Source organism: Gouania willdenowi, chromosome 22 (assembly GCF_900634775.1).
Source record: "Gouania willdenowi chromosome 22, fGouWil2.1, whole genome shotgun sequence".
Lineage (NCBI taxonomy): Eukaryota > Metazoa > Chordata > Actinopteri > Blenniiformes > Gobiesocidae > Gouania > Gouania willdenowi.
In genome coordinates this window covers 21,442,666-21,459,124 of record NC_041065.1, presented here as the reverse complement: position 1 = coordinate 21,459,124, position 16,459 = coordinate 21,442,666, and the positions used below count along the sequence as shown (strand labels likewise).

The 16,459-nt window shown below is 37.9% G+C and overlaps 1 protein-coding gene across 2 annotated transcripts; it reads left to right on the top strand.

Annotated features, from left to right (window-relative positions):
• Window positions 1-1,297: 1,297 nt before the first annotated feature.
• Window positions 1,298-3,188, top strand: LOC114456409 (homeobox protein Nkx-2.4-like). 2 transcript variants are annotated; one of them, XM_028438139.1, is made up of 2 exons: window positions 1,298-2,002; window positions 2,533-3,188. In XM_028438139.1, exons 1-2 carry the CDS (start codon window positions 1,633-1,635, stop codon window positions 3,186-3,188), a joined length of 1,026 nt encoding a protein of 341 aa, XP_028293940.1. In that variant the 5' UTR covers window positions 1,298-1,632. The 2 variants fall into 2 exon arrangements, with proteins under 2 accessions (XP_028293940.1, XP_028293939.1); XM_028438138.1 differs by having other exon boundaries at window positions 2,506-3,188.
• The last annotated feature ends 13,271 nt before the right edge of the window (window positions 3,189-16,459 follow it).

The following is a 16,459-nucleotide window of genomic DNA, read 5'->3' as shown; positions in this document are numbered from 1 at the left end:
GGGATTTCAGTTTTAAAGTCAAAGGTTAGGTTTAGCAACCCAGAGTTTTATTCAATTATTATTAATAATTAGCCTATACATCTTTTCACCGGTTAGACGCTCTGTCCATAAAAGTGTGTGAACTGCAGGTTCGTAAATCTGGCTTGTTGCCCAATAATAATAATAATAATAATAATAATAATAATAATAATAATAATAATAATATTTTACTGCAGTGCATGTTGTCGACAGAAACAGTTCATTAAAGTGACATGTTATGTCATTTTATGTTTAACCCCCCCCCCAAAAAAAACACGCAGTTTAATTCAGTGGTTGTTAAAGTAATAAAATAAAATACACCTTTATTATTATTATTATTATTATTATTATTATTATTATTATTATTATTATTATTATAATAATAATAATAATAATAATAAATAAGCATGCAAACAAATAAATAAATAAATAGATACATAATTAAATAATTGGGTTAAGTATGGTATGCTATATATAAATTGCTATATAAAATGATGTCTATATCTATATTCACTATAGGAATGAAAGTGTATGCATCAAAGCTTGTATTAAATACTTCATTTGTATTGCAGCGATATTTGTTTATCATGAATATCCTTCTTTTTAATGTTTCAATCTTTTTTCCCCAATATATGAAGTGCCATTTTTCTTCTTACACTTGCTGCTCTATTATTCAAAATTTCCCAACTGTGGGACAAATTAAGGACTATTTTACTAAATGTCATAAGAATATAACAAACAGTAACACAGACTCATTATCATCAGTATAAGATGTTGGCAGAAAAGTGAGGGTCATCTTACTGATATTATACATAACATGCAGGATACTAGCTCAAATATGACTTGTGTGCAGGTGGTTCACAATTATTACATTAAATAATATGTTATTTGAGATATGTTTGTTAATATTTATTATTTTTTATTACTTTGACTTTATGGAAATGTAAAGGAGTTAAATTCTCATATGTTTCCCTCAAATAGTTTAAAAGTCCCTGTACCAGTGTTGGCAGGCACAGCCGTAAATGTCCACACTGTGCACTTTCCCCTGTTATTCCCTTCACAGTATATCATTTGAACGTATTCGGGCTTGTCCCTCACTGCAGGGCTAAACTGATGCTCAAGAAGCACAAATGAGGCGGCCATACAACTTCACTGTGGCTCTTTGATGATACTCGGTGGCCCTCATGTCTGTCCAAAGTGCTCTTAAAGTTTCTAGAAAGAGAGAAATTCCCCCTCATTGACGCAAAAAAATAGTGTGGATCAGCTGGATATGTATATGCTGAAAAGGGCGAGATATTAAATGTGAGGCTTTTGTTGATCTATACAGGTTAATGTGCAGCAAAGTGATGTGTTGATGAATAATTTCCCTTAAAATGTCAATGACGATTGTTGGCCGGTTTCGCTCCGCCCCCTTATGTTTGTCGTAAACCTGGCTCCTGGCTCCAATAAACCCGGGCTAAGAGCGCCCTGGGCTCGCCTCCTTCTCGAAGGCGATCAATAGGATCTCAGGCGCACTACAAGCACTCTCTTACGTAGACATCCACCAAGGAGAGAGCCGATACAACAACACAGTTGATCTGCTCAAACACTAAAAATCTACCTGCTTTCTGAAACATGTCGTTGAGCCCAAAGCACACAACGCCTTTTTCAGTGACAGATATTTTGAGTCCAATCGAGGAGACCTACAAGAGGTTCAGTGGCATGGACGGCACTGGGAACCTAACCTCTCCACTGGGAGCCTACCGGCAGCCTCAGGTGTCTCAGACCGGCATGCAGCAGCACTCCATGGGCCACAACGCCTCCGTGGCCACCACTTACCACATGCCGCACACCGTCTCCCAGTTCTCCCACAGCGCAATGGGAGGATACTGCAATGGAAGCATTGGCAACATGGGAGAACTCCCGTCGTACCAGGAAAGCATGCGGAATAGTGCAGCAGCAACAGGATGGTACAGCACCAACCCGGACCCAAGATACTCCACAAGTAAGTTATTATTGTCTGCTTTTACGCACGCACTTTCACATGGTTCTGTTTAAGAAAACTCATTTAAAGCATCCAAATGAGATACATTTTTGGAGTTAGATATTAATGTAGATACAGCACAATATTTACATTTTTTTAACAGATAATTGTAAAGATAAAATAATTAAATTAGATAAATATGGTTAGGTATTAAACTGAAATGTAGATCATAATTTTATTTAACCATGACCAATAACGTGAACGTGATACTAATTTATTATTATTATTATTATTATTATTATTATTATAATAATAATAATAATAATAATAATAATAATAATAATAATAATAATAATAATAAATAATATTTTTGTTCACAAAACTAATTGTTTAGGATATTTCTGCATGATTCCAACAAACCTTAAAAACACAAATACAACAAATACTATTTCTACTTCAGGCGACATATAGTGTTTTCCTCTTCTTTTCATTGAACGCATGTTATTTGTATGTATATGTTTAAGTTTCTAGATTCATGGGACCTTCCACAGGTATGAACATGACGGGGATGGGGAGCCTCACAGGGATGGCGGACGCCTCCAAAGCCATGCCAGCCCTGCACGCTGCGCCCAGGCGGAAGCGGCGCGTCCTCTTCTCCCAGGCGCAGGTCTACGAGCTGGAGCGGAGGTTCAAGCAGCAGAAGTACCTGTCGGCACCCGAGAGGGAGCACCTGGCCAGCATGATTCACTTGACTCCGACCCAGGTGAAGATCTGGTTCCAGAACCATCGGTATAAGATGAAGCGCCAGGCCAAAGACAAGGCGGCGCAGCTGCAGCAGCAGCAGCAACAGGATGGAAACCTGTGCCAGCAGCAGCAGCAGCAGCAGCAGTCTCCCCGGCGCGTGGCCGTGCCAGTGCTGGTGAAGGACGGTAAACCGTGCCAGAACGGCTCCAACACGCCGACACCGAACCAGCAACAGGTGCAACAGAACCAGCAACAGAACGGAGCAGGGGTGGTGCTCGGGTCCTCGACAGGCGGCCTAGGCCATCAGAGCCAGCAGCAGGTGAACGCTTTGGAGCTGGAGGAGATGTCCCCCAGCCCCCCCTCACTGCACAGCCAGATCAACATGGGCCAGATAGACACGTCTGCTGTAGATTACACCAGTAATATGGTCAGCTCAAACCTCCTGTACGGCAGGACGTGGTAGGACCTCATATACAGTATATACTGTACTGTACTGTCACTTTTTCATTTTTCTATTCTATATATATATATATATATATATATATATATATATATATATATATATATATATATATATATATATATATATATTAGTAAGGTGACCCTTGGTGTCTCTCAGGGCTGCAGCAGACTCGCACTATGGCTGATCAGAGGCACATTTTCTTGACATCTCTGAAAGAGGACAGTCTATTTTTGAAAACTGCCCTTCCAAGCAGCCTCCCTGTCGTTTCTGGACTTTTTTTTTTTTGTTTTGTTTTTTGTAATCCATGTCTGGGACCTTCTACTTCCTTATGATGTTTTAAACGTGTATAAACTCTGACGGTGAAACCCAAAGTGATGCTGCTTCACTTGAGTTTCTGGACTTAAAGGGGTGACGGTGATCAGGTCCGAAGTACAGAAAACCATGCACCACCCCATGGATAATCTGGTATTTTATCATATTAATATTGTAAACTAATGTATTCATTTAGACTTACTGAATAAAGTAGGAACTTGTACATTTGGTTAACACACGAGGATGCGTTTACCTGTATAATATCCGTCAATGCGTCTATACTTTTTATGTTTTCTTTATTCTTTTTGTAAGTTAAAAAAAAAAAAAGAAGAAATAAAAAAAAAAAAAAAAAAAAAAAAGAGGATCAAAATGCGTGATGGCTGCTGTATTTGTTTCGAAACCCCAAATGAACGTAACAATAAATAACTTGAAGTGTGAGAGCTATTCCTGAACAAGTAATTTTTGGAGTGCATTTTCATTATGTTGTGATTGAGACCAAATTAAGGTGGGAAGCAAGGTCGATGAGAGGGCCAGCATTGTTCAGGTGACATGTTGGAGGGCTGCCTTTCATGGAGACGTCTGCACGAGTCTCACAGCGGCAAAACAGCCTGTTCTTTTTAGTGGTTTTTCTTTTAAATAATAATAATACTAAAATCACCCGCAATTTCCAGCAGGTTTTAAACAGACTTTGATTCTGGGATTTGTTTCATTGTTTTTCCCTCACGTTTTTATAATAACCCTTTGCTTCTATTAATGTTATTATTTTGTAAAAAGGCAAAATCTGTTTTGTTGCAGTTTAATGAATCATTTTTTGTTCATTTTTTCTTAAAAAAAAAAAAAAATTACAACAATTTGATACGAAGATATCTAATTTATTATTATTATTATTATTATTATTATTATTATTATTATTATTATTATTATTATTATTATTATTATTATTATTATATCAAGCAGCCTAAAACAACCCCAGGCTTTTGTAATCTTTTTATAACCGAATTTTAAAAAAAACCTAATTTGTTATTTCAGTATAGTTATTGCCTACAAATATTTATTTTGTTATTATAAAAAGAGTGCAACGAAAAGTCAACTTTTAAACATTTCTTAAATTGACTAGAGATTAATTTCATATAAAATAAATTCATGTTTATGGGTAAAATTTCATTAAATCCCTCATTGTTCTGGTTTTACATTAATTTGTTGATAGATTAATTGTATAATTCAAACTAAATATTTGTTTTGTTGACATTTAAAAAAAACAGTTGTCAAACATCTTTTTAAATGACATATTTAATAAGAGTGTGTTTTTCTAATAAAAGTGTTTTTTATGCTTTATGTATCTGTTGGTTAAAATCCCACATATGCATTAATCTTTCTAGTTTGTATTGACAGGTTAATGCTTTTAAGTGCTGTGCAGCACATTAACAGGCTTCTATTTTTAAAATCACATTTATTGAGATGGAAACACACACACACACACACACACACACACACACACACAGAAAAGTCTCATCTTTATTTTATGGAAACAGACATCACAGTATTTAAGGTTAGCACTTCTAGCATCAGCTTTGCTTCGCCTTTACCTCCGTCCTCCAAAGCTTTTTTTGCACAATGGCAGCGGGTGATAATCGAACCTAAGATTTCATTTCCCGTGGTCATTTGAACGCATTCGGAAATTACTTCTCAATCCCTTTTGCTGATGACACCCTGTGATGATGATGATGATGATGATGGTGATGATGGTGGTGGTGGCTATCAGTGTATCTCAATGGAGACCTTGGAGAGCTTCCATTCCCAACCCCTTCACATACCTGGCAGCTGTATGTATATGTGCGATCATCTATACACTCGAAGGAAGCGTCGGAGCCAATATGCACCTGACATTTGGAATTGAGCGTAGCGGCTCCATCAGAAAGAGAGCTTGATAAGAGCATTAAAAAGAGAAATGCATTCCACAATATATACACTTTGATGCTGCAAGATGCTCATGATAGATTTTGTCTCTAAATTGAGGACATGAATGAGCTGTCAACAAAGCTTTTGATGGTGGACCACATGAAATGAAAGTGGAGGTGAAGCCATTCTTTTCTCCTTTCAATGGGCATAGTTATGGCGCACTAATAGGCTATGCTGGGTAATCACTGGCCATTGTGCCTGTTGCTTCTCTGGGTTTATTGGGGGGTACCTCTCTTTGTAAGGATATATGAGGTAGGCTCTCCACTGTAATTGGTGCTGGCATCATCATTTCTGTCTGGAAAGTTTCAGGGCTGCAGAGTGTGTTTGTTGTCACATTGGTAGTTCAGACTGATTAATAGTTGGTTGTGTTTCCAGCATCTATACAAACACACCCAGAAGATGTGTATGTTGTATAAAATAGTCCTTATCATCAATGTTTCAATTGTGTTTGAAATGGTTCTGCTTCGCCTCTGAGACTATACATTTCATTAGCATGAAGCCCGATGAAATATTTATTTTAATTGAAAAGGTTGGAAAATGGATGAATGGATGTAAACTTTTCTCGCATGCATATTACCTTGTATGATGTAAAGGTAGAAGGAAACCTTGCATCAGTCTCTGTAAGCCCTCCCTCCCTCCCTCCCTGCCTCCCTCCAACTCCTTTCTTTCCCATTATTCTACTTAATATGTCAGAAGGTCTGATCGCAGAGAAACCTTTTCAAGTCCTATTGATGGGTACCTCAATTGACCATGGCGACCTAGCAACCCAGAGAGCGCTAATTAGCGAGGGGTTTAACATTATTGGCTGCATGGTTTACACAGAAACATAGGCCAAACATATAACCTCATGCATTCACGTTCAGTAAGGCTTTTATCTTTACTTTTTCTGCAGCGAATGGGAAAGAAAAATCTGTTTTATTGGTCATGAATAAAAATAATTGAGCTGTGAGCATAGATGAGGTTATATATGTTTTTCTACAAAAACGTAGATGGAAAAAATAAAGCACATGCATGCTATTAAATTATAGGAATGTTTAAAGTATACAACGTAATTTCCTGGAAACATTCCCCTGATGTTTTGGAGATTTTTCCTGTATCACTAGCTGGGTTTCCATTACAGATTTTCGCAAAGTAAAAGTGATATTTCTAAATATCTACAAAGTATAATTGCACTTTGAACATGTTTCCATTAAACGTTTGGTTTGGGCAGGCGCCTCGTAACTCCCGTGAAATCTCATCCCACGAGACTTTGCTGCAGAAAGATGGACGCTCAAACCTCCTTTTAACTCTCTGTATTCCTTTGTTGTTTCACGTCTAATGTGGCAGTAATCATTTTAAAGTATAATGGTAAGAAATACTATATCCAGGTCTCTTCTTCTGTTTACACGTACCGCGCCATTTTTTCTCGGAGAGAAGTGGTCATGTGACCAGGTACGTCGCATTCTGTGAGTTTGCGGGAAAAGTGTTTCCGTAGCGCTTTGTGACACATTTCAATATTGAAACGTCTGAAATACCTCCTCATGAAAACGCCAAAACTTTTTAGCGATATGAGTGCTTTTTAGAAATTTAGGTGTTTCCATTACCAGTTTTTGATGCGCGACTTCGATTTTGCGCATTTTCCAGGGTATTGGTTACGCAGCTAGTGTGAGAGTGAACTCTACAAGTCTTGGTTTATAAAAAGTCTCCTGTTTTTTCAAAGGAAATTATTATAAAAGCTGACCCTGAATGCATACATTTCTCTCGCCAATACTTTTTTTTTGAATGAAAGAATTGTGTCTCCTTTGCATAATCTGAGTTTAAATGTATTTTCTCTTTCTGCACTTTCACTTTCTGATGCTGTTGGTCGCCATGAATACAATTTTGGTAATACAAGGGATTTTGGTGATTATGGAAGCTATTCACAACCATCTATACAAGACGAAGGGAGGTCGAGGTTGAAGGACCAGGCTAGGTGTGTGTGTGCATGCGTGCATGTTTGTGTGTGTGTGTGTGTTTGGTCTCGGAGAGGAGGGGGGGGGCATCCCTGATTAGAAAACCATGTCACATTCTCCCCTGCACTGGCCGGACTCACCGCACAGGCAGTAATCCCCCCTCCAAGTCTCCCTATGCATGTTATTCAGTTCTCTCATAAGTAGTTAAAGAAACTGTTTTCAGTTGCCACTAATAACTACTGACCTCCAGTGACACAGACCAACAATGCGTTTGTCAGGCCTGAAACGCACAACTGAAGCTGATTAGGAACTCAAGAGGTTTGAACCAAGAATCAATGGCCGCTCTGTCCTGCACCAGTGCTTCCAGCATGGTGCTCATGATTGTGGGACCCCCATTAGTTATGCCTCATTAAGTCCCACAACCTCGCCTTTAGGAAAATTAGTTCAGCCCGTTTCTGAAATCAGACTCCCACCATGAGTGGAGATAGATCTGTTTTACTGTCCAATCATATTACGAACAGGTGTTTACGTTTTTGTTTTGTTTGGTTTTTTTTTACATTAAACGTTCACTTATTTATCGGTACTTAATTTTCTTTGAAGATACTGATGGTCTAATATAAAAAATGCATGTTTTACACATTATATTGTACCAAATGTAATTCACTAGGGAAGGTAAACTCAAGTACAAACTTTAATCACATACTCAACCCTTACTCACACAAAATACATTTTTAAAATTTTAATATTCAACAAACTCAAAGCTGGAGTCTGTGTGGATCCATCAAATTTTAACTTTGCCCTTTAATCCTGTCTGGTTGTTGATATGAAGTAAAATGGTAGCTGAAACGGTTCCAAGCTGCAGACATCATTCATTAAAGATTTACACAATAAGCACAAGGACACACTTTTTTTTTTTTGCGAGAGATCTGTAACTTACAGACTGTAAGCCCTTTAAAACACGGCAAATTATATAATAACGTTCCATCCTTGGAATTGGTTTTAATCAGCCCCAAACATTGTTTTAAAAAAGCAAATTAAATGAGCATAAAAAAAACGTTCAATTGTCTTTGACCAAATATGTAAAGAGATGGGAAAATGAGTAAGAAAATGAGTTTTTCATTCAGGATTATATAAAAAGACGTATTTATAGGACAAAAGAGTTCATCTCCGTCCTCCACAACACTCCTCTTTACTTTTGAACCAGCAAGTGGTTTTCTCCCAGCTCACCGTTGCCACGGTAATGGCCAGCTGCCAGTCTGTGGATCACTGGTTAATAGGGCCAGGGCTGGAGAGCAGTTCAATAAAGGTAAGCAATGGATAAGATCTGCGTGTGTGTGCGTGTGTGTGTGTGTGTGTTGGCCAGGGCAAAGTTAGTTTGTCTGCTCGTGAGGTTCCCCCTGCTTTGTTTTCAGCCTTTTTAATATTTCATTCTTTTTAACAGATGAAAGTAAACACACTAATAAAAGTCATGAATGTGGTCATTTTTAATGCTGTCAGAGCATCCAAGTTTTAAAAACGTTATATATTATACTACAATGCAGTTCATTTTTAGCCTCTACTCAAAAAAAGTAATACCTTCTATCTTTAGTTTTTCATCTGGCAAGTACATAACTTCACCTTTTACCTCAAAAAATATAAGATAAGCTAAACTTAAATATTCACAACATTAGAAATCAGCATAAAAAATGGCTTAAAGTATTTGGTGCTTTAAAATTAATAACTAAAACCAATGTTAGCAAGTCAAACCTTTGTACTTAAAGGCTTCTTTTGGCACATCAAAGTTAAAATCATCTCAATTTATAGGATAAAGAAAAGATGTATGGAAACAGATGCATGGCATTTATATGTAAAGATTGATCCTGATGCAATAATGACAAAAATCTCAAACAATGGAAAGCAATCTTGATTAAAAGCATTTGCAAATGATTTGGTAATAAATTGTCGTCAAATTCTTCAGAAAATGTAAGTTTTAAGGATTATGTAGTAAATTTAATCACCAATAGATGGAGGTGCATTTAGTGAACAAAAAAAAAAAAAAGGTTCAAAATCTTTTGAAAATACAAGGAAAACATAAATAAGGCGTAATAAGGCTCTCAGGACTAGTTAAGGGGGTAATGAGCCAACAGTAATGACACACAAACACACACCCCTACATGAATGGCAAAAGACAACAGAGGCAGCCATCACTCAAAAGCTATGTCTGTCAAATTAAGCCCAGAAGGACATAATCGTTTCTTCAAATATAGCATTCGGTAATCTTCTCCCCTTCAAAACACGCAGGAGTCTCAATATAACTGTCCCAGAGGGCCACAGGGGCCAAACAGGACCACCCACTTTCTTTTCAATTATCATCTTGGAGCAACCTGTCTCCTCTCCAGCATTCAGCGAGAGACACTGACTGCTCTCCAGAGGGAATTACAATTAGATTGCTGTTTGTCCCTCGAATAAACTTCCAGACTGTAGCTGACAATCTCAACTAGATGGAGCATGTGACCCCGAGGACAAACAGGATTACACCCCCAAATCCCATGTTCCTTTTCTGTGCACTCTCTCTTCCTCTTAAGACGCAGTGATCAGGACGTCTCTGGGTGGAGGCAGGGAGAAAGAACAGAAGGGGACGTGACTGAATTCCTTTGGTGAAACAGTGACAACTCTTTTTTTTTTTACCCCCACCTGTTGCCAAGTGAATGGGTTTCACAACAAGCTATAGGAACACGCACTTTAACCTTTAGGAATCAGCTCCTTGCTTTCGTCCGTCATTTTTGCTAAAATATTTCCATTCTTTGTTTATCCTCTTTCCTCATGTCGGCATTTATCATCTTGTTTTTGCAATCATCAGGCATATTCACAAACAATAAATGCATAGATTAAATTGCATATTATATGCATAATTGTGACAATAACCACTGTGGATGGGACAATAGACAGAGTTCACAATATGACACGATAGCCGATAATCTGCTCACAATTACGATTTTTTGGAACGGGAAGAAAAACCAAAAAATTGCAGTTGGAAAAATAACTATTATTTGACTTATACAATGGTCCAAACTTACTGTTGGTATGACTTTTTCAACCCAAGAGTAATATAAAAAAAATAAACAATACCATAAATAAGACAAATTCTTCAAAAAGTGCCAGTTTGAAATAGAACTCATATTCAGAGCCTGACAATTAATGACAGCCCAACATTAAAACCAAACATGTCATCGTCATAACAACCTTCAAAAATATTCTTATCTGTGCATGAACTTTACATAACAAGTTTTTCTTTTTTTTTTTTTTTTTTGAAATTTCAAACTAAAACAGTCGACACAGATACACAATATGGACATATTTGTTTTTTTTAGTTTATATTTTTTACCATATTAGCATGTCTACTAGTGCTGTAACAATACATCGATCCATATCGATACATCGATTAATTACATAACAATCCAAATACATCGATGCACAATGAAAACATCTTTAAGATATGCTTTTACATTGAAATTCACATAGCACGTCTGCCACCATTTCCTGCGCGGGGATGGTGGCATAATGTAGCAAATGCCACGCGACAACAAAGCCTTGCAACCCCTGCTGCCACCCACCTTTGTGCACGGTACTCTGCAGCCGCCGACCTGTAATGCCCCACTGCTGCTTCCTGAAGTGGAACCAACCGCCATAAAACACCAACGAAGAAGACACGGAAGTAACCCGAGAACGGCACAGAACCTGCGTTGTTGACATTGTTGCTCGGCAAAGCGAGGAGTCAAGGATAAGAAGCCACGCGAGGAAAGAGGTAAAAATGATGAACAATATATCTGGAAATTATGAAATAATGAAATTGCAGCGCTATAGTAGTGATGCTGATTTTTAAAACGATAAGAATTGGGTTGAAGAAGGTGGTTTTGTTAGGGGTTTAGCACGCACGTGAGTGCACACACACGCTAACTGAGATCTGATACTTTCAGTATTCGGTCCGTGCTCGTAAATAGGTTTATTTATATTAACTCTCCACAACAATTAGCGTCTGTTCATGTAAATAAACAGTACTACTGAATAACAAGTGTCTGGAAGTTCACTTAAGATATTTATTTAATGTAAAGAAGAAAAAAAATGTATCAAAACCATATATGTAGCATTATTATTCATGTACCCTTCGTTCTTTGGTTATTCCGTTTTAAAACCAAATCAAAACAAATAAACCATGTGGTTATTTTTGTTTTACACAAATTCATCAAATGCCCCTTAAAATACGTTTTTATACTTAGTTATATTACAATGTTGCTTCATTAACATGTCAATGTTAAAATAATAATAATATTATTATTAATAACATGACACTTTTTTCCCCATCTGGTTACAGTTCATTACAGTGACATCAGCTGTCAAAATAGCCATATTTTTGTATTATTAAAAACGTATTGCCCCGTAGAAATTTCAATAAAACTACTAGATACTTTTTATCACTCACACAATTCAAGGTCTAACACTTTGTTAAATGTTACAGAATGATGTTTATACTGTTTATTTAATGCCTGATACCTGAAATAAAATGGTCAAATCATATTTCAGCGTTTTTTCTGGGAGTTGATACAGATGTAAATGATTGTGTGAGATGGACATACGATATCACATCATATCGATCGCCGGCTGGAAAATGTATCGTGATATCGGCAAACATCGTTTCACCATCCAAACATATCGTCATCACATGGTGTCGTGATGAAGCTGGTGATTTACACCCCTAATGTCTAGATTTTCTGGCAGCAATTGGGACCTTTGGACATCGACCGTTGTCTCCTGCAGTTGAACAGACAGATGTAGGGATGGAAAGATGTACTTCAGAGAGGACGGGACAAAGAAGGGCATGAGAGAGCTATTGTTGGTTAATACGTTGTGCAGCGGTGTGTAATCTGATATGCCAGTGTTATGACATTATGTGTCGAAAGAATAATCAGGAGAAATATAGTTCTCAAGTTCTGTAAAGAGAAGTGTGAACCAAAGGGGTGGATGTGTGCTTCAAAGTGTGACAGAGCAAATTTTTGCTGGAACAAACATTTCGAAGTTGTATGTATCAAAAAAAAAAATCAGTCCAGAAACCCCTAGCATGCCACTAGGGGTTTCTGGACCGAGGGTAGAGGGTCGTCTTCTGATCGACAGGTTGGGGGTTCGATCCCAGTACCTGACTATGTGTCGAAGTGTCCTTGGGCAAGACACTGAACCCTAAGTTGCTCCCAGTGGTCGACTAGGGCCTTGCATGGCAGTCCTGTCCCATTGGTGTGTGAATGTGAGAGTGATTGGGTGAATGAGCTGATATGTAAAGCGCTTTGACACTGCTTCAGTGTGGTGATAAAGCGCTATATAAAATCAAGTCCATTTACCATTTTTTTTTATACTCCCTTTTCACAGCCCCAACAGATACCCCACAGAACCTGGGACGCACATAGGCACCTAATTATTCTAAAATAACAGATTTATATCGGTATTTATAATGTTTGAGAATGCTATTTTAATTTACAACTTTCTGTTCGTGATATAAGCATAGATAATATGTGTTAATTTTCACCTTTTATCTATAATACACATCATATTAGTGAGTTATATGTTTCTTTTTTTTTTTGTTTTTATTCACGTCCAGATTATCTATGTATCTTCATGTCTGGATTATTTACTTATTTAGGCCACTATATCTCTGACAATTTGTATATTTACTCCCCCCCAACCTCCTTCCAGGGGGCCATCTTGAGTTTTTTTTTTTAATTTACTCCTAACTTGTATCTTTTGACTATTCTCTGCCCATTGAAACCTCATCAGTGCAAATAACAATCTGACTGAGGATTTGTCTCAGGGAGAGCAATTAGTGTCTGAATCCTCGTGGGACCAACACAGTGTGTTAGATGGGAGACTGACTGTCCAGTGGAACTGGAGTGTTTATTTGCCCCGCTGCAGGCAGCTGGTCATACGAAGGCACTGAATGGGTTCGCTGACGCCTCCCTGCAGGGGGTACGGACGTCGAGAAAGGTAAAGGGAACTATTTTGCAACTCCGCTCTCCACAAAGCATCCAACCCAATCAAAGAGCGGCCATTTCCACCTCCACCCATCCCACCTTTTTTGTGGATGGAGGCGAGTGGGCAGGCAGACGATGAGAGGAGGGTGTTTGTATGTGTGTGCATGGGGGGGGGGGGCACTTTGGCTGCCAAAGAACCCCCCCCCACCCCCAGACACACACACACCACCCCCTCCTTTTTGCTGTCCTGTCTGTGCAGCCAGCCACACTTCACATCTAATTAGCGGTCACATCCACTGGCCCCTAATCAGCAGGACATGTTAAAACTGCCCTAATCAGGCCTAATCCTGGCTTTGTGCCACACACACACACACACACACACACACACACACACACACACACACACACACACACACACACTAGCTACTTATCCCATCTGCTGTATTGATTAGTGGTTGATTTAGGGATTTTGTGGTCAATACACATTAATCTGCAGTAGGTTCAGGCCGTGTGTATGTATGATGTCATGTCAACGCTTCACTTCAATCATAAAACAGAATAAATCCGTTGGAATATGAACTTAAATTCAAGTATAACCACATCCATGCTGCTTGGAAGTTTTAGAAGTAAATAACTGTGTCTTTAATCAGCTAAAAAAGTGAAGGTTATATGTTTGACTTCTCATTTTCTACCAATGCTTGGTGGTTTGAACATGTTTGTCACAGGTGGAAGATGAAGGGATATCTTCACGGTTTCTGAGCGGAGATTTCATGTTCTCCAGAGTGTGCGTGCAGGTTTTTCTCACGGGTTCCAAAAATGTCTCGTAAATCACAGACGACCCATCCGCGGTGTATACAGTGGATGATCTCAAGAGACCCAATGTAACAAATGAAAGTGAGTGAATGGATCAACGTTTGTAACCAAGATCCACTTCAGTTTAATGAGAAAACTATACCAGAATACATTTATCTATTTAAAAAGAATATTATTATTGACTTCATTATTATTATTATCATGAACCACATTTTTTATCTTTGCTATCATGCAAAGTATTGGCACACACTCGTTACTGAATTATTTCCTTTCGGCCATTTTGGCACATTAAGCACACATGATCTGTTTTCTGGTTTCATCGCTGAAAACGACTCTCCTTCTTCCACTTGCTGTGAACACCTCCTCTAATTACTGAGCTGGTAATTTGGGTGCAGGAGAATGTTGTAATTTATCACTTATTGCATTCTTTGGGCAAATAATGAGTCTGTAGTGTTAATTAGGGTCTAATGCATAGGCACTCAAGAATGGGTGTGAATAGTAATGCTGTGAGGTGAAGATGGATTTTCTCCTCCTATGCAGATTATTCAGCGATATTTCATCCTGAGGGATCCTGTTAATATGGAAATATCAAAATAAAATTCAAAAGTGGGAAATAGCAAGTTATTTATTGGCATTTTTTTGTGTAAAACATGTACTTTTTTAAACTACTGGTGTCAAATTGCAGTCTTGCCTATACCTGTACATACAAATAAAAACCCCCAGGGTTCTGAGACGACCCAGGAATCATCAGTGAGTCCATCAACATTAACAGTATGGATGCATTTTAATCTAAGTGCTGAACCGTGGAGAAGGGATTTGGTAATTACCATACTTTTCAGTGATATAAGGCCACAAATTAAAATCTCCACCAACTTCTCAAGTGACAACTCATCTAATCAGGGGGACAATCACAGAGCCTTGCTGTTTACTGATTGCTCTAATCAAAAATGGCTTCTTCAAACACAGCTAATTGGTCAGTTTACTCATGGAACGGGGAGGCAAATGTAGAGGGGCCTCTGTCGTGATTTGAAGGGCCCAAATATCTCCCATTTGCATTGAGTGCCACCAGAATGCACTTGACTCCCACCAGAATGCACTTGACTCCCACAAGTTATCAGCAAAACCAGACAATTATTCATCAGCTACAAATTGGCACATCAAAGTCAAATCAGAGAATTACCGTCAGTAAGACCCTAAAGCAGCAGCCCAGAGAAAAAAAAGGTGGCCTTTGATTGACCGCGTTGCCCTTCACTCGGTTCAGCAGCCCCACACTGTGGAGCTGGGAGCAACAATAGCCTGACATGGTTTGTTTATCACTGCTTGTCAGCTCCAGAGGTGAATGAAATGGGTTTATATACGATGAGCTTATATATTTTGTAGATGTAATTAAGGCTGAACGATTAATTGCATTTGAGATATTATCGCAATATCATAAAAAGCGATTTTCTAATCGCAAAGGCTGCGATTCTTTATTTTATTTTTTGTCTTTGTCTGCACATGCTGTCAAAGGTCATTGTGAGTTTGTTTTACCTAAAAAACATCCAATTGGTTAAAGCAGATACTAGTTCTAGTTACTTTTCCTACACTTTAGTGTGATGTTACTGACTGGATATTAGTAAGCTTTATTTTATATATATATATATATATATGTTTATTTTATTTATTTATAGAGTGTCCTGTTAAGTGTCAGAGAGTGTTTAAGAAGTGCAGTCCACATATTTACATGTTTCATGAAACGTGAAGTTAGTTAGATATGTTGAAGAGGTAAAGCCACAGATTTGTTTGCTTTATTGTTGTAATCTGTGCTTTAAAATGTATATTTTATATTCATTTTTTAAAGTTTAAATAAATCTTAAATTGTTTATTATGGAACAGTATAACAGTATAATCGCACATTAAATCGCAATCGCAATATTGAGGGAAAAAAAAATCGCAATTAGATTGTTTTCCAAAATTGTTCAGCCCTAGATGTAACTTAGTGAATATTTGTTTTCCAAAAGATGGTGAGTTAGAACGGAGGAACAGAACTCAGACGAGAGTTTATCAGGTGGGCAGAGGCAGACACTATACTGTGAGTGTTTCTGCTGAGAAACATCAAACTCTTTCATGCATTTTTTTACTATTTACTATTTTTAAAAGGAAATTATTTCAGTTCTGTCCTTCATTTTTCACACGTGCATCTAAAGTCCCATCGGGACGCACAGTTATAACAACATTTGCTTCAAAGTTGTTGATGCAAAATATCACAGCACATTTTCAG